At 37.8% G+C, this 23,358-nt stretch overlaps 1 protein-coding gene across 9 annotated transcripts in view; it reads right to left on the reverse strand.

The window, feature by feature from the left end:
* CPED1 (cadherin like and PC-esterase domain containing 1) overlaps window positions 1-23,358 on the reverse strand; it is a 138,277-nt gene that overhangs the window by 88,363 nt on the left and 26,556 nt on the right. For all 9 annotated transcript variants that reach the window (XM_039726890.1, XM_039726892.1, XM_039726891.1 and 6 more), the window contains exons 4-7: window positions 15,181-15,287; window positions 13,233-13,308; window positions 3,262-3,418; window positions 1,544-1,709 (exon numbers count right to left, since the gene is read on the reverse strand). In XM_039726890.1, coding sequence (XP_039582824.1) covers window positions 1,544-1,709; window positions 3,262-3,418; window positions 13,233-13,308; window positions 15,181-15,287 — 506 coding nt within the window. The remainder of the gene's footprint in view (window positions 1-1,543; window positions 1,710-3,261; window positions 3,419-13,232; window positions 13,309-15,180; window positions 15,288-23,358) is intronic.

Below are 23,358 nucleotides of genomic sequence, written 5' to 3' on the forward strand. Positions count from 1 at the left end.
TTTCACAATTTTGATGAGTTTGTCTGAAGCTATGGGAAAGCAATGCCACAACAGCAGTAAACAGATTGGAACCACTGTAGATGCACTGCTACTTCCATCTATCATTTTTATTGCTTCTTCAGCTGCCAAAGTGCTCTGTAAATGGTGGCTAGAACTCTGTTCAGCAGACTTTCTTCAGTGGGAATTGTTTTCCTTAGCCATATAACAATTACTAATGACTACTAGCCTTTAAAGTAGTCCCTACTTCAGCTGCAACAGCGGCGCTGCTGTACATTGTGCTATTTGAATAAAAATGAACCAAAACTGAATACCAGGGTTTGAAAGAGAGTTACCATTACTCTTCATAAATGTAAATGGAGGAAAATACATAGCAAAGTAATATATCTCCATGGGCTTCCACAGCTTAAGTGGGGGGAAGAGAGAAGTAGATTCAGCTCACCTAATTTTGGCAATCCAGAATTTGGCATGTTCTCTAAGAATGTCATAGCCCATAGAAGGCAGCAAACACTTTCACCAGGAAACTCATTCCAAAACTGGTGTCTAAATTAAGTGTGATGATTTGTTCTCTAGAGGTGTCTGTTTCTCTAATGACTAGAATTAGATAATGAGCTTAAACTAGGCACTCCACTTGGCAAGAGCTAAAATTGTAGAATGTACCAAATGGCTGATATCATCAACAGTCCTGACAGTGATACCACGGTGATATCAGACTGATCCAAAGCCATGACCTGCTCCTACCCCAAGAAGGCTGCATGGGCAAAGCACACCCATCCTTTAATAGCTGCTGCAGGAGCTGATGTATGCAACCTCAAGAAATCACTGCCACATTGTGACCTTAATTCTTCAAAAGGGAAGAAGCAGCAGCACAACTGTAGCTTCTTCACAAAGAGCTGATGTGTTACAAGCACAGTTCCCTTCTAGAAGAAGAAAGGAATGAGAAGGCATATTTCCTGAGCAAGCAAGATGTGGAGTGAGAGGGGTATCTCCATGCACTTGGAGATGTCCAGAATTAATCTAAGGCACATATGAAATTGTGCCTTCTTCATAAAATTGAGACCATGGGGGAACCACCCTATCCATAGTATATTGTATACTTCCTTCCCCTTATTTAGAAGTGCCCTGACCCTCCTCTAGTCTGTTTTATTGCACCTAAAAAAGGAATATAAACAAACTGTTTTAAATATTTACTTTCCCTTTTCACAACACTGTCAATATCCCAGCAAAAGTTGCTACTGCATGGCAGCACCCACACTGCTGTGCTTTAGAGAAAATTCTGACCTTGAGCTGCTGTCAAATGTGACCAATAAAAATGGGCTTGGACACCTGCAAATCCCAGGCCCTCAGTGCACAGGGCAATGCTTTCCTGCTTCATGAAGCAAACCCTTCTGGTTCTGAGAAATGAAAACTGTACATTAGAAGAATATTCACCGTAGGCTGTGGGCTGCTAATAAAGAAGGAGTAAAATAGAAGAAAGATATTCTCTAGTTTTCTGTCTAGGTACTTTGCCTGAAAGATGGAAAACTGAGGAAATGAAATGTTTTACCTTTATGGTAAAATGCTTCCTCTTGGGTGGATTCCAGACAGTAGTGGTTGAATGAATGAATGCCCGCAGAGGTGTTAGGGATGTCACAAGCACATATGCTTTGATGATTACAGAAAAGTCTTGAGCTTTAAGGACATCCTTGTGGTCTGATGTTGATACCTGATTCCTGTAAAGTAATAAAAATATGTAGCATTAGTGTAAAAATAAATAATAAAAATATGTAGTATTAACACAGTTCTTTTGCAAATTAGCTATAAGAAAATAGTGAAATAGTGAAATTAGTGGAAATAGGAAATTAGCCCTTTCCCCCCCAAGTTAAGCAACACAGTAGGTTAAATCATGTAGGCTGGAACAAAGCTTTACATCAAGTAATTTCACTGTTTTCAGCATTTTTAACTCCTAGTTTCCAAACACAGGAAGCAACTATATTCGGAGGGAGTGATGTTTGAGAATACATATGGGTAACTGCACTGTGGGAATAATTAAGTGTTACAAATCCAGGCTATTCAGAGTGAATGATTAAATCAAGGTTAAATTAAACATTAAAGAAATTTAAGCACGTTAAATAACAGAAATGCATAGTCTAGGTACCCTATTTAATGCTGATTTTTAGTGAATTCAGAAGAACATCCCCACCTAACCCTATGGAAAGACTGTAATATTGTCAGCACTTTCTTCTGTAATAAAGGGACAGAAACATGTGGTGCTGCATATTTCCCCTAATGAAAGCCATATACAATCATTGTAATATTATGAAAGTCTAGGATACCTAGAAATAACCTATAACAAATCAGTTAAACCTAAGAATTCTGCAAGCAACTTTGTTGAAGAAGTGACACAGCTCTCTAAAAACTGGCCTACAGCTTCCATAGTACACACAAAAAGAGTCAGCCATAGAAACAGAACAGAAAAAAGCAAACCCAAGAAAAAACCATTTAAAAGCTCATTGCTTAGGGAAATCTGAGCTATACTTGTGCATATTCACAATGGCGTTATTAATCTGTCTGTTAAAATCTCTGAGCGTCAATTTACCTCACAGAAAATTCAATGGGAAGATGACTATAGAAATTATGGGTCTCTAAGACTGATGACTGGTAAAAGACAAGGGGGTCTTCTTCCATTTCTGTGTAATTTTTGGCAATATGTGGCCTTTCCAGACCTCAATTTTGCTATCTGTTAAGTAAGTCTAATAACATCTATTTTAAAGAGAAATTTTCTCCCCTCTGCAGAATAGCAGGTCCTCAGAACATAAATTTGTGAAATAGTGCAATGTAGGAAACAGCACTTGATAACAGACAAATTATCAAGTACTTCTTCGTTCTTCACCTTAAGGGGGGGATCTCTGTTTCCTGCTCCTATCCCTGCTTTTCCCCTACCACAGACACATAGATCTCTGTGTGTGTCTGTGGTAGGGGAAAAGCAGGGATAGGAGCAGGAAACAGCTCAGCCACCATGAGACCTAAAGGCTAAGGGGTGTCTCTGGGTCTGTATTTATTTGTCAAGGTGTTTCAATGCCTCAAAGACTTAGACATTTATACCCAAAACATGTGCAAACCTAGTTAATACAGAAACAAACATTCTGCAAGTATGAGATGCAATACATCCAAGTGCTCCATCTGCTGTGCTCTCCTCTTTTGCTGCATTCTGTGTCCTTGACTCCCAAATAACTGTGTGCTGAAGCGCTGGCAGTTTCTGAGGGTGGGTCATCATTAACTTACAGCTTTGTGCTCATGCTCTGCTTCCACCAGTGCTGCAGATGGGAGGCACGTGCCTGCTCAGTGATTGTACTGCCCTGGGACACATTTCGTGCAGTGCTGGCCCTTGACAGTCCAGGCTGGCCAGAACAGTCTGAGGTCACAAGTGGGAGCTGCAGGTCTGAAAAAGTACCAAGGGGATGAGAAAGGAAGTCAGCAGAGCATTGAAATCCTGCTACTAAGGATTAAATGAATAAAACACAAAACAGGAAAGCTACCAACATCAGATGAAAATGTAAAATAACAAATGCTGAGACAATAAACATTTTTGGATCCGCTTCACCTGGCCAAGCATCCTCTTCCAGCTGCAAGCTGCAGGCTGAAAGGCTTAGCTGCCTTAACTTCCACTTCAGAGGTGAGTGCAGCAATACTGCATACAAAAATCATCCCCTTTTTCCTTCTTAAAAAAACCCTGAAATTGTTGATTTCCAAATATAGAATACCAAAACTTGCTTCCTCATGGAGCACTAATTACAATTAATGGGGATAAGAAATTTCTTTGAATAAGAACCAAGGGACTTTGCTACTGTAATAACATAGCTCAATAAATAAGCTCATATCCTTGTTTCTGTGTTCACCACTAAGGCTACAATTTGCAGGTACTGAAACCTATGTGAGCCTTAGCTCTGCCACCAAACACAGTGGGAGTAGGACTGATGTACCACAGTTCTCAAGCTTATTGAGGCATGTGACTATTAATAGTAATCAAAATATTGTGATGTGAGATCAGTTAAGGGGTGGCATGTATTTTTCTGCTTTTGCTGTGCTTGACACAAGGCCCTCATGATGTGTCATTATTTCATGTAGGGTAGTATTCATTAATTCTAACACACCTCACATTTCAAGTACTTAAGTAATGGTCAGGAAAAATCAAGCTGTTCAAATTATTCCCAAACCTTATTGCTTTTCTTTTTATTGACATACTGCATTGTGCTATGGTATGAATTTCTTTGTAGAGCTTCTTTTCTAAAGCATGCACTCTCAACCTTGGTACATGAAATGAAAAATAAAACAGAAGTTATGCTCCTGGTGACGAGCTGTAAACAGACATTTAAAGAAAAAAACTATTAAACTACTCATTTTCCTAGAGAGCCTATTAAAATGACATTGTGATTGTATTTATTGGCTGTTCATCAGATCAGCTTGGCTCAACCTTCCAGTCTCAGCTGGGATCTAGAATTAATCCGATCCTCTGACTTACATGCACCATTTAGCAGGATTAAAGGCTCTAATAATCAAAACCAGGCAGTTATTTAATAGAGCACATCATGCTCAAGTTATATCCACACTGACATCTTTCTGTTGTGTTATGCATTACAACTGATTGGAACTTTGCAAGTGACTACCTGGTTTTTGATGGTACAGAGACAAAAGCAGACTGCTCTGCCTACTTGACTGTGTAGTGACAACAGGAGGAAGACAGCAAATTCCCGTTAAGTAATTTATTTAGCAGACTGGTTTCTCAATATGCATAGGAACCAGAACTGCAAAATCAAGTTGTATTTTTTTCCATATCTGACTTGATGTAAAGACACAAGGGCATTTTAGTATGGCAATTTCTACACTGTAGACAGACAATGGCATTTCACCATGTCAGTTAGGAATGGTCCCATGTAATTACTCCTATGCATCACTTTAGCCATTTAAAAGAAAGTAAACATTTTACTGAAAATAAGAACATGGCAGAGAAGGGCTGCACAGGTCATTACTCAAGAGAAAGTAATGTGTCTTTTCCTTTTAAAAACATGTTTCTAATTATGTTGCTAAAGCAACAAGTAACAACTCACAAGACACAAATTGCAAATAATGAGATGAGGTTTGTGTACCTGTATTTATCCCTCTTAAATGAGAGTTTAACTGTTTCAGGGGAAAAAAAAGATTACTTTGACATTAATTCATTTGTTACCATGCAGTGGGCCATTTCTTGGAGCTGGATATACCCAAGTAAAACAAGTGGGTAGGGACAGATGAAAACCAAAACTTTTCTCAAATTCTCAAACTACTGGGTAGAAGATCCTTAGTATTGCCCTAAGTCATTGCAAAATGCCTGAATTTAAAAAATAACAAAAAAAAACCCAAAACAAACAAACAAAAAAAAAAAAATAAATTAAAAAACCAAACAAACAAAAAAAAAAAACCACCCAAAAAAAACCCCAAACAAAACCCAAAGAGATAAACCCCAACCAGCCCCCCCCCCAAAAAAAAACCCAAAAAACCCCCAAAACTAAAGAGAAAAAACCCCAACCAGCCCCCCCCCAAAAAAAAACCCCAAAAAAACCCCAAAACAAACAAAACCAACAACAAACCAAAACAACAAAAAACCACAAACAAAAAAAAAATCAACTGCCATGTCTTAAGGAAGAGAATGTTAAACAAATTTCAGGATGATGATGATTAGCATTGAAAACTAAAAAAGGGGCAAAGGTCATAAATTCTGCCTCTTTTATAGAGCATCCTGTTTGTATGGTGCCTTACATCCCTTTATTGGTTTTGTGTTGGCATTCCCCTGGGAGACAGCCCATCACAGCGGGGCTCTAAGAAGAAGTGAGACTGTCACTAGGTGCTTACTCCTTTGAGATGACTCAGAGCATGTACACCATCAGGCAGAGTCAAGAGGGAGTGACAGTCCCTCACTTTGGTAAATCTACTCCTAGTAATCAATGAACACAATTACCATAATAATAAAGAGACATCAGTAGTGTTGTACTGAGCACACTCAGCTGCATCAGTTCTCATGGCAACTCTTCACCTGCTCCTGCACTCAAAAGCAGTAACAGTGTTTATTAGAGCTGTGTATTTGTTAATCAACTTTATCATCAATGAAAATTAGCCTGCAGTGCCTTTACTGTTTGCAGTAATTGCCATGTTTTTCCATCTTGAAAACACTCTACAAGCTGTTGTTAATTAAGCAGTCCTCTTGAAGTACGTAAACAACATCAACATTTTATAGTGGAAGAGGTGAAGCAGGCTCAGCGGTTGATGTGTCAGGAAGCTTGGGAAACCAAGTCAGAAAGAGTTCCAGCACCCTAATACCAGACTACATCCCCTCTTTCAAAAATCCAAATCTTATTATTTTTAATTTGTAAATCATAATTTTTGTAGCAGAGTCTAAAGATCAAAGAAAAAAGTAAACAAAATAATTTTTATTTTTACAGTGACTATGCAGTAATGGAAATGTTACACAAGTGCTCTTTTTCCTGAGGGGCAGCTGCAGACTTTGCCAAAAATACTTTTTGCTGCTGCCATTTTTGATGCTCCAGTGTAACACAAAGGACCTATGGTGGGACCTATGACCTGCTTTCACTTTGAAAAAAACACAATTTCATTTCCTTGAAATTCTGGCTTGAAGAAGGCTTCTGGTGCTGACATCTCTGGAATGGTGGCATCGAAAGTACCAACAACAACACGACTGTACCTCTTCCTAGGGTGTTCACTGTGAGGCCATGCTCATGAGTAAGGAGGCCACTACATGTTCTCCCCTGAATTCACACAATAACCACAGCAGCAGGTAAAACACAGACCTGAGACATAAGAACAGCTGCATGGCATATGCAAAGAGGAGGTATAAAATCCACCAAAGCAAGTCAACATCTCTAGATTAAAAAAAAAAACAAAATGCAGCACCCCTTTGTCGCACAAACTGGTGGCAGGCACTATTCTGTCAACTGCAATCTCTCAAAGTACAACAGTCAAACAGATCAGTTGACAGTGACAACCTAATGCAGCAGCCTCACTGACACCTAATGAGGCCTTTCAAGTTTTTTACACAGCTATAACTTCTTGCTCCTTCTCCCCCCATCTCTGACTCACAAGTTACTTACTTGTCTTTGGCTCAGAGTTCTGAAGTGTAACAAGAGATTCAACACATACACAATAAAGAATAGCTGATTTAACAATTACAACGTGTGGCTGAGCAAAACGTTTACCAATAGCTAGAAGTACATTTGGACAAATTGAGAATTCCTGGAGCAAAACCAGCCTGCAGCCACCTGGCCTGGTGGTAAATGGAATGCTTAGGTTAACAGGAGCATCTGGTGATGTGCAAAGGCAAGGAATTCAGCAGTAAAATACCCTACTGGTTTAACTAAGTAATGACTGATAGAAAGAAAAGGAAACAGAAGATGAATGAGAATGTGTTCTCTTCTTTTTCTTTCCTTCTATAGTACCCTTTGATCTTACAAGGACGATTATGATGTGGGTTTTTTTATTAATTTCTTACTTTGTACAAGATCAAGTAGACTATATTTTACACACTTCAAACATGGAGCAAGGAAAAATTAAGACTATTGTTTGTGAGAAAAAGGTCATTTTGTTTCGCAAGTGCCCATCAACTATTCCAAGAGCAATTGAGTCACCTTGGGAGCTCCTAGTTGTTTAATGAAGCACAAAGCTAGAGATGGAATGAAATGCAACTGAAGTGCTGTGCTCTGTTCTGAGCCCAGCACATTGTTGATATCTTCCATAAAATTAAATTATAAACTCAGCACATTTGTTCTTGCAAACAAGAACAAATCCTATTGCTTTTCTTTTTGGCAGGAAAAGTATTGCTTTAGAACTTTAAAATACATTGATGCTGAAACTGTACAGCAGCTTTTCCATCTTCACAGAAGCATTATGGATGTCTTAGATTTTCATAGTGGCAGTCTGTTTCTAGCAGGAGTCTCAATTCTCTGACATTTAAAAAAAAAATTAAAAAAGGGAATGGCACCTCATGTCATTTGTCAGCAGTTTCTACAGTACAATATTCAGGACCTACTGATAACAGGTCCTCTCTGCCAGCCTTGCAGGTCCACATTCTGACAGGGCACCTCAGCAAGTTGGAAGAACTCCATATTGCATTCTGTTCTGGGGTCATCCATTTTCCTTATTGGGATGGGCTGCTGGAGCACACCAGACAACTTGTATTGCTACAACCTGGTCCTCTTCTAGAATTTACAGCTGGGCAATTTTCCAGCCTCTGTAGGTTGGAAAGGTGTGTTTAACAACTGAAAAGATTGCTCCACATCAGGAGATGCCTAAAAAGCTTTCACAGATTCTTAGGCAGACTTCTGAGTTCTCCAGGACAAGGAATTTTGATCAAAATAAAGCCCAGTAACCTTTGTCTCAATCAGGTACAGCAACCCACTCTAAGCTGCATAACTTTGAAAGCAATGAGCATTGAAAATGATTTTTTTTCCATTTTTCAGTATTGATTTTGGAGGATAGATGATTTCACTTGAACTACTGCCACTACGTGCCTTGAGACTTATCACAGAAAGCAGATCTATTCCATTCAATTGCTTCCTGTCACCCATTTGATTTTTGGATTAAAAGACTGAAACAAAGACTAGACTGAAACAATTTGCTATGGCTTACACATTATGCCCTGAGGTTGCTAAAGAAAGAGAGAGAACCTTTAGCACTCAGTTTCATGACCGATGCATTTAGAAAAGTTTGGCTGTGAAACTCAAAGTAGATGATGAATATTTGAAGGAAACTAGAAACAATAGGGACAATCCTGGCCCCCTGTGAAGTCCTGAAAACATCTGCATTGAGTTCACTGGAATGTGGTTTCTTGCTTGAAACTTAATCTGTGATGGTCTTGATATGCATTATGAGCTTTATTTGCGATGTCAACATTGATGCAAGTCCAATATCCTGCTTACTGCTCACTACTGATTCAGCTGCCCTTAAAAGCTTTTCACATTAAAAAATGCAGTGATCCCACCCTCTAAGACACTTAATCTCAGAGCAACACACTTTGTACATTTAGGATGGGTAAATGTCAAACTACGTGTAATTTCTGGACACCTAAATAGGTTTAGTATTAAAAACAAAACAATTTTACAGCAAAACAGATCTAGAGGTAAATTAATTTAAGCTGTGGGTTGAAATGTACTGAAATTCATTGTGAAGTTTCAGAGTTAAAAAGATAAAATTATGACAGTGTTACATTTATATGATGCTGTTTATTTTTCCTTTTAGAAACATCCGCAAATACAGCTTCAGTTTAAAATACTCACTTACCATGTTTTTGCCTCTTTGTTTTGGCAGGTGCATGAAAAACCGTATTTAGAGTATTAAGTATAGTGTTTGGTGTCTTCATTCCTAAAGCACCCTAAGAGTTAAAGTTAGAGGTGTTGGGTTTTTTCCAACACTTTTCAGAAGGGCTGCTTCTTCTGTGTACACCCTTCATACTAGAACTTAATTACACAGATAAGCTATAAAACTTTGAAAACAGCACTCTGAAAATGCTGCCTGAGTGTTGCATGATTAGAGTCACAATTCTGTACTAGTGACAGGATAGAATATAGAAGAGTATAGGCCAAGTAATTAACTTAATTTAGCTGCTTTACTTCTTTTCAAACTACTAATATTTGCTGTTATGTTGCTGTTCTTATGTAGCTGAGATTTGACACTGCTGTAAAACCAATGAAATTCCTGCCCCACATAGTTTATAATCTAATTAACTGGAAAAAATCAGATGCTGGTTTTATTGGCCACTCTTGGGGCTCTTATTAACTTCAGTAGCAGAAAGGTAATAGGCACAAACCTGATCAAAACTGGTGTGCAAATATTTGTAAGGGCCAAAAGAAATACATCCCCATATAAAAAAATCCAAATTCCTGTCGCAGAGATGTTGACTTGTTACAACAGAAAATAAATTTGATCTTTAACTTCTCTCTTCCACAGGTGGCTCCACTGAGTCTTGCTTCCTACCCTCGGGTCACAACCTTTCATGTTCACTCCAGAGTAACCCAAGAACACTGGGGATAGGGAGCACGAGAAGAAAGCACAGGGTTAGCACCAGATCATAAACATATCACAGAGTGGGAGCACAGTCACACAGCTGGACTATCTTGGCTCTTCCTCCCATACAATTTCATTAGGTTCATGCCTACCCCTAGACCTTCTGTGTGGTTAACACTGCTGGCCAGGCCAGAAAGAGATCGTGGGAGCACACAAGGCTGGCAGACACTCATAATGTCTCTGCACTAGTGACACTAATACAGAAATACAGAAGGAAGGCATATGACAAAAGTATGGGCATGCTGTCTTAAATACAAAGCCTAACAGTTTAAGAGTTGCACAACAACAAATAAAGTAACATCAAAAAAAAACCCCAAACCACTTTACCACTGCTTATCAACATCAACACTGTCGTAGCCACAGTAAATCCAGTATACCATTTTCTCAGCCTTGCTGCCTGATGTTTCCTTCTACAGCTTACTATGTCTTTAATTAGAGAACATAATTCTTTGTGTTTTCACTTTTACAGGACTTGGCTCCTCGAAGACTGACTAAATGATAGTAACAACAAACCAACCGATGCTCTTTAACAGGAATTGCAGACAAACCCTGTTGACTCAAACACACAAGAGTGAAAGTACATAACTGATTTGAAAGGAACAAACTGTTCTGTGGAGGAAATACTGATGAGAACTGTTCTTTGTGTGAATAATTTTAAAACTGAGGATCAAAAAAATCCTGCTAATTTGCAACTCTGATGTTGCTAGAAAGAGAGATCTGTTGGAAAATGCAAGTAAAATTGGAAAGAGCCAACATTATCAGATGAATGGAAGGGGGACTATCTGAAGTCTCACCTCTAGACTAGTTTGCTCTAACTTATGCCCGTTTGTCCACTGAACCTGAAATCAAATTATTTACCCTTCTGATTCTAATTTCACCTTTTATGGATGAGTTCCACTAATTCTAAATTACATGTTACTTATCCAGTGATACTGAATGGGATTAATTAATGGTTTGAAACTCAGGTACTGGTCTATACAGAGATGACCCCACTGTGTACCACAGTTGAAGTTCACATTCCTGTCAGTGTACATCAGTCTATACAGTCAATGTGGAGCAATTCAGCTAACCCTGAATTACGATGAAAATAAATGGTCTTTTGGGCTTGCTTACTCTAAATACCAAGTGTAAAATTCAGTATCCACAAATAGACACCTATTGCCATTTAGGATATCACAGGATATCCCTCTGAACTTCTAGCTGGTGGACCAAAAGAAAATGGGTCCTGTGCCAAATCTGCCCATTCTACTGGGCATGCTGGACTCTCCATGGCATCTTAAATGTCATGACAACCTTGTGTTGAAATAGCTTGAGGCCACATGGTGATGTGGAGATACACAGATTTAAGAGATATAATTTTTTATTTTGACTTTAAAACACTTCAGCTAATTTAGGTTCAAAACCTTTCTTACCAGTAACAGAAAAGTGAGGGATGGGCCTTTTTCTATATGATAGCTCTTCAGTGGAGTGCTAGAATCCTCCTTTGCTGTGTGGGTAAGATTCAGAGCCCTGCTGCAAAGCACATGTATTACCTTGATTTCAATGGGATTTCAACATCAGTAACAAGGTCTTTTCTCTTTGCCAGGAAAGCACTAAAAATATAAGTAAGGAATAAGATGCTTACCAATGGCCCTTCCCTGAAGGTAAGATGTGGTAAAGTGACACTAGTTATATGCCAGGTGCCCACCAAAGTGTCTCAGTAGGACAGGCAAGAGAAACTGTTATGAAATGCTTATGAGACAGAATAGGGAGAGATCACTCATTAATTACCTTCACAGCTAAAAAATGTGTGGATATTAATTGAATTTATTACCAATCAAATCAGAGTAGGATACCTCCCACCCCTTCTTCGCTAATCTCTCCAGGTGCTGTTGTGCAATTGTTTTATTTCCCTTCTTAAATATGTCACCCCAGAGGTGCTACCACCATTGTTAATGGGCTCGGCCTTGGCCAGCAGCAAATCCATCTTGAAGCTGGCTGGCATTGGCTCTGCAGGACTTAAGGGATGCTTCTGGCAGCTTCTCACAGAAGCCACTCCTGTGGCCCCTCACTGCCAAAAGCTTGCCATGTAAACCTAGTACAGGAGAAAACACTGAATGGCTTAATAAAAGTGTCATATACAAAGTGGTTTGTACCACGTTTATGGACAGCAGTGAAAATGCACATATTTTAAAGGGAAAGCTCTGTGTGTATTAAGTGCCTGTTATGTTTGTGGTTTTGTGGTAGTAAAATAATAAAAACACTGCAATTGGCCTTTCTTCAAGTAGCCGGGTGAACCAATGTTTTTTGAAGGCAATCTGTTACAATGTGAGCAGGGCCGACCGATTTCTCTAGGCAGTGGTGAGACATAATTGGGTAGCAAGTATCTGCAGAGACTAATTCAACACACTTGTTTTAAATACATATTTTAAGATAAAAAGAAGTAGCATTTGTAGGTATCTCTCTCTGTCCACTGACTTAAATGGAAGACTAGAATACTGCTTTCAGTAGATACATACTCCTAAATGGCTAAATGAGATGCAATGAATCCTTTTCCTCTGTGTTAAATTTAACATATATACTAAAAAGGGGAAAAGACAAGGAAGTTTAATAGACCTAATACATTGCACAACAGTTTTTTTCCAGATTCTATTCAAAAATGGATTTTACCCATGGTAAATTAGAATTCTTTGGAAATTCGCCCATAACCTTTAAACTTTTCTGGTTGATGATCTTAATACACAATAAAGGCTTTTTATCAGTAAATTATGTCTGGACAGGAACCAAGCTCTGACTCCTCCTTCTCCATGCCACAACATTTTTGTAAAGCTGAACAAACATATACACCAAACCCAGGGCACAGAAGTGTAAATACCAGTAACTATATTAACACAAAACAGTCCAAAAATGAGACACTTATAGCCAAATTATTTCTGCAATATGCAACAGCTGAAAAATGCAATATCTTTACCTGGAAAGATACTGCATAATTGTAATCTATATTTAAGCGTGTTTAAAATGGATTATCAGTCCTTTTTTTTTCCCTCTATGAATTCATTACTAAAAACAAAATAGAATTGTAAGTTGACAGTCTCATTTCAAAAACTTCCCGTGACAACTATTAAAAGATCATAATCACATAAGCATATTTGAAGAAATCAGATTACCTGAAAAGGCTTTTGCTATCTGGCATAATCCCTCTTTTCTGCAAAGAAAATGCTGGATTTCTGGAAGTAGGTTTACCTGTATGTAAAAAGAGAAGCTTTAAAGATTCAATTAAAAAAGGAGTTCTTTTTGCTTCAATGGAAAATGCCTTCAGTGGGATTGTATTTAATTTATCAAAGACACCTCATGTATAAAACTCCCATCAGTGTCAAGAGGAAATGAAAACTTTGCCCTCCCTGTGATGTTGGAATAATGAAGTTAAGGTGTGGACTCTTCCTCTGTGTTCATAAAAATGCAAAATTTTAGGCCTCTATCTCTGCCTCTGGCTGCTGAGTGTTGACCCGTTCCCTATCCCCTTTCCAGTCTCTGGGGTTTCTCTCTTCTGTGCGGTTACCAACCATTGTCTCTCCCTGCATGGAAATACCCTATGCCTCTTGAATTGCTGTGCTTCGGATCAATAGTATGCTAATGCAGTTAAATCAGGCAGGCTCTGTAGCAAAACACTGTGCTGTACTTTTGTATGGACATGCCAGCAGCAAGTAATGTTAGTTCAATATTTAAAGTTTTCCAGAGGAATGGGCCATCTGGTTTAAGTCCCTGCTCTGCTGCAGACTTCCTGAGAGAACTTGGACAATTCCTTTGATCACCTTGTGTCTCGGTTATTCATGTGTGACACATCTGGACATTGCAGCATGCTGTCAGGATTATTATATTCAACAGCATTATAGAGGCTCAGATATGGTAATATAGTCAGAATGAGAAAAAAGCAGTTTGCAGAAGCCTGGGGTGCTTTATTATCTGAGCACATTCAAAGCATGTATATTTCTATCAAACTATAACTGTCATAAAAATTTCACTTTGCATACACTTTGATATGGCATCCTGTCCCAGAGAACCCCAGTGTACATGCTCAAAGCTCTATACTTCTGTGGACATCAGTGGATTTTTTTTATCACCAGAGGCACCATTTAAAAGCAGCTCCACTTGTCTCAGACCCTTAAGCTGGACTCAATAATTTAGAGTCTTGCCATTATTATTAAGTATTTTTTACTTAAAATAGGAATCAAACTGTATCTGTAGCTTGGTTACATTTAATCAAAGATTTCAGTTTATATCACTCACATATTTTTATCAACAGGTCAGGTGTTCACATAGAAATTACATATCTAAGTAACCTAAAATGTGCCCACAACACGCTCAAGTGAGAAAAAAACCAAAAAGCAATCCTGAAAATACCCAGATAATTGGTACTACTGATGCTTTGGACCATGAGGAAGAAGGTTGCAGTGCCAAAGCAAAGAACTCCCTTGAAGGCCCTGGTCCAGATTACACATTATCGATTGTAGGAGCACTACCACTGTTTGGAGAAGTGCCTAAATTATGTTTACAAAGAAGAAATTACATTAGGTGAAACTTAGTAGTAATATAAGATATGAAGCCTAAATTCATGCATCTCTATCTTCTGGGTATACTATAATTCTGAAATAATGTATGCATTTTCTAGTTGTTTCTTACCATTTCTAAATTCTCTTTTCCAGTAAGGAAAATTGCTTAAATAATTTCCCTTGTAGAAACTTTTGCAGCCAGACATGCTGGTTGAGGGTGGCCAAGAATGCAAAAGCTCAAGCTAAAGTAGAGAAAAGGAAACTTGACACTGAGTTGTAACAATTTTCAGTATTTACACTGAAATACTAACAAGCAAACTAACATACTAGGTTCAAGTGAGAGATTGCATTTGATAACTGCGTGTGATATAAAGAAGAATGAAATGCCAGGACCTGACAAGTACTTCTCAGTAAATAGAAAACATGAAAAAAATTAATTTCTGCTAAAACATGCTGCTGCAGTATAAAAGAAACATTTGATACTTCTCTTTTTATGAGTGGGGGCTGAAAATCTGGGCTACCCTGTCCTTACATTCCCACAAAGGATAACACAATAATCTCATACCTTCTGGAAAAGCTCTAGATTATGCAAATCTTCTGTTTGAAAGCAGCCAGTGCCACCTTTTTTTCCGGAAGATAAGCAGATGAAAAGGTCCCAAGGGTTCGTACCACCTATCCAGAAAGAAAAGAAGCATGTTGAGAAAGAAAATATCATGCAATTCTTATTTGCATAAAAAACACTTACAGTGATATCCTGAAGAACAGCAAACTTTTGGAGAGCTAATTACATGAGCAGCTACAGGTGGTAGAAGGATAAAAGACATATTTGCTACCACAGTTCAAGTTTTGTAATTATATTTTGGTGCTTCACAGTGGCCATTCCCTGTTATATCTGCCTACTGATGTCCAAACCCTGCTGCTTGACCTGTTTAACATTCAGAAATTAAAAAGTTTGGTAACATGATGCTGCTTTCAGTTGTTCTTTTTTTTTTTTTCCGGAACCCCTCAACATGCATGCTTATAACATGTATCCAGTACATGCAGTGTGATCTTCTGAGGTGTTTCTTTAATGGAAAGTAAATTTTACAGGAATTATTTCTGGTCATGCTACTACAAACAGCAGGAATTTTGGTGTAGTAGATTCCTAAATATGAGACACCAGACTGCCAGAGCTAGAGCTGGTGTACAAGTAGGAATTAGATTGCTAGCTTCCGAGCTAACGTGATGCTTCCTTCCTGGCACAAAGCTGACCTGAAGATACAAATAGGCCTTGAACTTGCTCATATCTCAGCATGTGATGTGGTGTAGAAATGCCACTGTTGCTTCAAATAACCTTGGTCAGCTTCCTCACATGGTCATTTGTTTTCTTCTGTATACAGCCTTTGTTATCTGGACTAGTTAGAGATGGTGGCAGCTCACAACAGAATTATTACATCTGTTGAGGACACCATGAATATGTTCAATAAAGGGTAAATTATTTCATTGACAGGAAGACAATCTGTAATAATGAACTTAGAAAGGGCAGTCAGAGAAACAGTACAGCATCCAAGGGTATAGAATCAAGTCACAAAGCTCACTGCAAAATAGTTATTTCAGGAACTGGTTGGTTCTTTTTCCCAGGGTTGGGAAGATTACATGTATTTTATTCCACTTTGTGCTATTCATCTGTGATACCTTCTTAATTTTATTAGATTGCCCCCTTAATTTGGTCCCACAGATGGCCCACAGAGATATTTATTTCATTTATTTCCTTCCTTTCTTTCTCCAGAATGTATTTTTTTTCTTATCCCAATCATGATTACAAATGTCAAGCAAGGTAAAGATTCCACTTAAGGAGATTTAACACTCAATTTATGTTAAGTACAGTAATGAACTGATTGTGTAGACTGGATCCAGGACTATGAAAGTAACTATCACTTTTTTATGTTTATAAGCAGTGTGACAAAGCTGAAGAGATAAATTTTCAGTTACACTGCATTTATTACTGTAACAAGTCCTTCAATTTCACATTATGAGAACCAGTATTATGGTATAAAAGTAATTAGGGTATATGAAATTTAGGCAAGACAGATTCACTACATGCTTCTTTGTGAAAGAAATTTAAAAAAAAACAAAAACCCTGCAGGTAGATAAAAATGTCACAGATAGCAAACAAACGAAACATTAAAGAAATGTACAAGCAAATACCTCATTTTAGTGCAAGAGTTTGGCAGTGCTAACAACCTACTCAATGACCTCACCAGCTATGTAATTATCAGATAAGCAAGATGTTATGCCTCTGACTAGTAAACACCTTTGAATAAATAATTATAATTACAAATAAATCACAATGCCTAGTTGTGTGCAAATTGAAAGAGAGCTGTAGAGAACTCCATTTCTCAGAAGCAGTTCATTTCCTTCCCTTGTTTATTATGACACATCCTGCCCTGGGAAGAATTTGATCCCTGACTCCAGAGGATATGCTGCACTGTGTATTTGCCTTTGGGATACATCAGAGTGATCAATATGAATGTACCTAAGAGAAGAAAAGGAAAAAGTACCCTCAGGTCTGGTGTGCTTCTGAGCCAGTGCCCAGGAAGTCAAATAGTTCAGGAGGGCTTGAATGCCTGCCATTACTTGTGTTTTCTATTCAGAGTAATTAAACCTCGAGCCAGTTATTTCAGAACAGAACAATCAGAACTGAAACATGTCTATTTATAGAAGTCAGGAGACTTCCTATTAGAAAAACAGTGTACACCTAGTGCTGTCTCTCACATTCAGGCTGACAGAGCAGTGTGACTCCTACTTAAATGTATTGATATATTTCTACATAATCTATACCTAAAAAAACATTATTGGAAAACAAAAACAAAAGAGTCATTGGTTACAGCAGCTATTTTGTTCTAGAACAGGCTCGTCTAGGAATCCATTTTGCCTCAAATTTGCCTGTGTCACTCATTCTAGAACTTAAATTTTGTTGAAAATGAACACTTATAATCACAAAACCAACAGTCTGTCTTCCCTCTGCATAATTAATAACAGCAGAACTATATCTCAGGAAAAAAAGTGCTACTGTTATACTAATAACAACAACCCAATTCCAAGCCCTATTCCAAACACATCACATGGGCCATGCAAAGCACCGAAGATCCCTTCCACAGAGCTTACATGTGAGCTAAAACATTCTACAATAAAAGAGAAAGAACAAAAGTGACATTAATAATAAACACCATCTGCATGGAAAGACTCATGTTTCAAAATGTTTCTAGGATTTTATTACGAAGCTTTAATAATATCAATAATATTCCATTTTCAATGTACACAGTTTTGCTACTTTCCCGCAGACTTCAAACCAGAAGCAGGCTTTTACAGGACATTTGAGGGGGAAGGTTAAAAAGAATGCTTCATATGTGAAAAATTTAATTACTAGCAATTTGCATGAAGTTTTTCCCACAGAATTAACTTTGTCTCTGGCTATGGAAATCCTGTTCCATGCTTTATCCAGCAAACCAGTGGAGCTCAGCACACAGGACCTGTAGATCAGTTAGATAACATGAAATCACACCTCATGGATATACTCTCTACTCTTTGTATTATTTTGCACTTGGACAAGTAAAAGAGTGGCAACGAGATGAGAATATGCAATTGAATGTTCATCTGCTCTTTGGATATCTTTTCAAATCAAGATAGTTTAGTTCAGCCTATTAATTAAGGCCTTGCATACACAAGGAATGCTTATCTGCAGAATTATATCTAACTATGCAGGCAAAGTGAGCTATATTTTGCCAGTTCTTAGCCTCTCCTCTCCTGCAGTCTTTGTAGCCAATCCTATCCAGTCCCATCTCAAAAAATATTTGTACCTGCAATGTGTATCTCATGTTTACCTAAGAATATCAACCCAAGTTTCTACTTCAATTAGTAGTAGTACAGCATAATTTGATTGAAATCTGATGTGATCACCTTTTATTCTGAATGAGTCAAAGAACATGCTATTCAATTCAGAGAGCAATAACTTCCAACTGAAATTTGTTGTCATGTAAAAATTCCAATTTTCAATGAGATAACACTGTTTTCATTGGCTTTGACATTGATTTGTCATTTGAAATAATTAAAATAGCTAATGTGGAAAAATCATTTAAAAGATAATAGCCTAGGGAGAAAAGCAAACATGTTTTTTAGCAGCAGAGGAAATAGAAATGCAGACACCAATAAAAAATATTTAGCTTTTTCTGTATAATATTCTGTTGAGAGTTTTTGTTTTCTGATATATTAGACCAAAGTTAACAGAAACCAAATGAGAACTGTAGGATTTAATGGGGTTTCAGATAAACTTCAAGAATTTCTGAAGGTGATTTCTCAAGTAAAGTGTTTTTATTACAGCTTTTGAAATTATCACATTCTCCCCTTGAGCTATGGTATTGGAGGCTAAATTTTGCAGGAAAACTGTTGGATGCATACGACTCTGGAATGTTAATTTCTCACTTGTATATTATTTAATTTAATCAAATTGCTAAGTTTAATGTCATTACTATAGGCTGAAATTTCATTTTGCAGTATTAAGGTTTCCATCCTGAAATTTGAAATGAAAGAACTTGGAAAATCAAATAAAATTTTCATCTTTCATGTTTACCTTCCTGTATTTCATTCATTCTGGGAAATGAAAAAGAAAAAAAAAAACAGCCACCTGGGTTTTTTAAAATTTATAATCTCAAGTCAATTTGCAATTTTGCATTTGCTCACACCAATACCTTGAAATTAATCAGTTTATGAGCACTAGAGGAAGACAACAAGAAACGGCCAACATTTGTTTGTCAAGAGCATATTACATAAAAGTAGTCTCTTTGTTATGACAGAGTAACTGATCCAGTAACATAAATCAGAGTAACTGATTTAGTGAACAAAGCAAATATTAGCAATTAAACAATTTGACTTTATTAAGTCTTTAGACATTGTTTCCACATAACATACCTCTAAGGTGATTGCACAGCTATTTGAAAAAATGAAGCCTAGTCCACTATCAGAGTGGATTCTTTTTGGAGCAGAACCGCAAAAGATACTCCACTGTACATTCAGTTCTGACCAAATTTTTCAGTCACAAATTTAATAATGGAATAATAAATGCATTTATAAATAGCAAGTGATACCAAGATGAAAAGAAGCATAAGGACTTCATAAAGCATAGTCAGAATTCAAAATAATTCTGATAATTGGTCCAAATTCAACCCAAGCAAATTCAAAACAAGTTAAAAGTGCCATAGTTCATAAGATGAAATCAAATGGGGAAATACAATTTGCCATAGAGCACTACTGCAAAGAAGGACCAAATTTATAAACTGCATATGAACTAACAATACAATATTGTTGCCAAAGAAAAAAAGTCCAAACAACCAATAAAGCAAATATAAATAACTTTTCAGCTGTTGGCAAGTATTTATTGATGCTGAAAGAGTTGAATCCACTCCTTTAAAATTTCAGTTTTAATCTATTCCATGCCAATTCCCCACAGAATTCTAAATAATGGCCCTGCAGATATCAAGAATTGTAAACAATCTTGTTGATGAGGGTTACATAACAATGTACAGGTGATAACAATGATCAGGGGTTAATCCTTCTGCTTCATTTTGTGTCAGTCATACCTTTCCAGTAACACTGTTCCCCAATTTCAGTAGAGGGTTAGAAAAAGAAGATAGATTATGGAAGACCTCCTACAGAGGCTGACTTGATGGAGTCAATCCTTTGTCTAGCAACTCATAGAGTGATGATGTCTTTTTGATTTGGTACAAACCAGTTTACCACACCACTATTTTAACTGAGTATCAGTGCCTTCTTGGTGTCTCACGCTGTCTGCAGCAAGGAGGCTGGGATTGGTGTGAGGCTGGAAGGGGACACAGCCAGGAGAGCTGAACCCCACTGGCCAAAAGGATGCTCTGTACCATATGATGCTGTGCTCAACAATAAAAGCAGGGGGAAAAAGGAAGAATGGAGCAGGGGATGGGGGAAGACACACATATTCAGAGTGGTTGCATTTGTCGGCCCAACTAACCCGTTTGGTTCCATCCATTATGAAGCTCCTGCCCTGGGCATGGTTGAACACCTGTCTGCTCATAGGAACTGGTGAATTAATTCCTTGTTTTGCTTTGCTTGCAGATACAGCTTTTGCATTCCCTATTAAACTGTCTTTCTCAATTCATGAGTTTTCTCTCTTTTACCCTTCTGATTCTCTCCCTCATCCCACCAGGGGGAGATGAGCGAGCAGCTGGGTGGTGCTTTGCTGATGGCTGGGGTTAAACCACACCATCACTGAATAAATTTTTACCCATCCAAAATCAGTTATCTCTGTAATCAGTGGAGACAGGATACAAAGCAAGCATTTTAATTTGCAGCAGAGGGTACATAAAGAACAGTTTCTAAATACATGTATCAAGTACTGGAATACCTTACTCTAGGGAGGCTATGGAACCTCTGGTAAGGGAGATCCTGAGATTTTAACAGAATCCTTTTTTAAGAGAAATTCGTGTCAGCTCTACTTAAAATATATTTTCATACACCTCTAAGCTGCGTGGATGTAAAGAGAAGATTTTCAGGAAAAGTTATTGTTTATATATTGATGCATTCAACTGTATTCAGTTATACTTATAGCATGTTGTAGTTCTGATCTGTAAAAAAAAAAAGGAATATAAGTTTTAGATTAATGCAAATTTTAGCTTCGTGAGTCATGAGTCCTCATAGTATACATGGGGAAAAAAAAGTCACCCTCCTCTGCTCCTGAATGGTAATGGAGGAAGCACAGATTGTACTGAGTTGGGTGAGGAAGCACGTATTTATGGAAGTAGCTGTTTGTGCACAAATCCTACTTCAAACTGGACAGAGGAATGTGTTGGACTTCAACCCTGCCATGTAGTCAATAGTTTGCTAGCCAGGAGTTTAAAGTGGAAGTACTAACAGATGTCTGAAAGACAGAACTTCTGGCTCACTGAATGCCTCTGGATTCTAGGCTGAATTTTATGCTCTTCAGCATCTCAGCAGGCAGCAGCATCAGGCAGGCTGTGTGACAGGGTATGGGGATGTGGGAATTCTACACCTCTGACAATCTGAGCTTCACAGATAGCACTCCAGGGGAAAATATCCTTTGAAGCCTATTTCTGGTTACATCAGTTTGGCTGTCTTGTTTATGCAAATATCAGAATGCCGCTTGTTTGAATGAATAGGGCTTTTTTGTGAATGACACGTCCTCTTGCAAGTTTTTGATATCACTATTTCATTTGTAAGACTTTTCCTAAAGGAATGTCTCACACCTAGGTGTTTGGGAATTTTCTCCTTAAAACAGTAGTTATTGGAAACATTTTAATTTCTCTTTTGGTGTTGCCCTTGATGATCATGAGCTATTACCAATATGGACTCACTATGACAACAACAAAGAAATGATCACCCCACATGAGTGATAGCACAGGATAGGATGGTGAGGTTTCTGACATTTTTCTGAACTGTTCTGGAAAGCAGCTATTCACCTGTCCATATGCAAATCTTTCACTGTTTCAGAGTGTGTTCAGAATGACTGTACTCTGCCATAACAGATAGCCCCATAACCACTAGCTTAGACGGACAAATTAGGATAAAATCTATTGTCACATTAATCACAGTTGAGTAATTTAAATGTAAAAAAAATACCCTCCCCAATGATTGAGGCTGAGATGGTTGGACACAGTTAATTCATTCACAAAATACTTTGTGCAGTTGCTGTGTGGCTGCCAGGGAAAGGCTGAAGGAATCCTGAGGACAGTCACTACTCACTCCCCTTGAGGATGATCAGGATTTTTTTTTGGCTTAACTACTCCCTAACTAAGAGGGTTTGAAGTGTCAAGGGAAGCATTCTTTGTAGAGAGGCTGGTGTGAACCAAATGGAACTAGTTTAATTTCAAGGACAGTTCATCTGTCCCTGAACAGCTTACCACAAAACATTGTCCTATGCACAAGAACTAATGAACAGTCACATCTGAGTTCAGAATTCAGACAGTGAAATAAGCATTTGAAGTTGTTTGCAGTGCCTCTCATAAAAACAGAGTAATGCTTGACTATCCTGTATCTATTCTGCAAGTGCTGTGGAGGGATAGTGGGTCTAATTACAAATGGAGAGGTATAATGCTTCCACTCTTGCCTGAAAGAAATAATTATTTTATTGTTGTTCATTTATATCAGGGACAGGTTTCAGGGCCTGCTTTCCTTGTCAATCAAAGGCAAATTTCAAAAGTAAAAAAAAATAGCATTACAAGCCAAGAGCTACCTGTTTCTATCAAAAATATTCTCAAATGTATAAAGTTATTTTAATTTCTCCACATGGTCTCAAACTCTAAAACTGCCTTAAACCTAGCTAAAGAGTTATCTTCTTTACTGGAACAATTGATCATACAAGGTAGATCACTTTCTCTAAAGGAAGCAGAAGAAATCTATTGCAGGCATAAGTAGAGGAATGGAGAACAGACAGGACAATCCTTTCTCCATTTGCATCATAATCTATGCAACAGATTAACAATCCTTTCTTCAATCAGTAAATTACCATACTATAGCAGACAACAAAAAAAGAAATTTCAGACCTGCAGGAAACATTTTAAAGTTGGGTTTTCAGATAACTGTCGGTGAGACAACCAAAGGTAGCAAAAAAAAATTAAATTTCAGTATTATTAAACTATATCCATATACTTTTCTGTGCAACCAAAGAATGGGCATAATACTGGAAATAAAAGTGCATTCAAAAATTACATTAGTT

Source organism: Passer montanus, unplaced genomic scaffold (genome assembly GCF_014805655.1).
Source record: "Passer montanus isolate IOZ18808 unplaced genomic scaffold, ASM1480565v1 scaffold6, whole genome shotgun sequence".
In the NCBI taxonomy this organism is placed as follows: domain Eukaryota; kingdom Metazoa; phylum Chordata; class Aves; order Passeriformes; family Passeridae; genus Passer; species Passer montanus.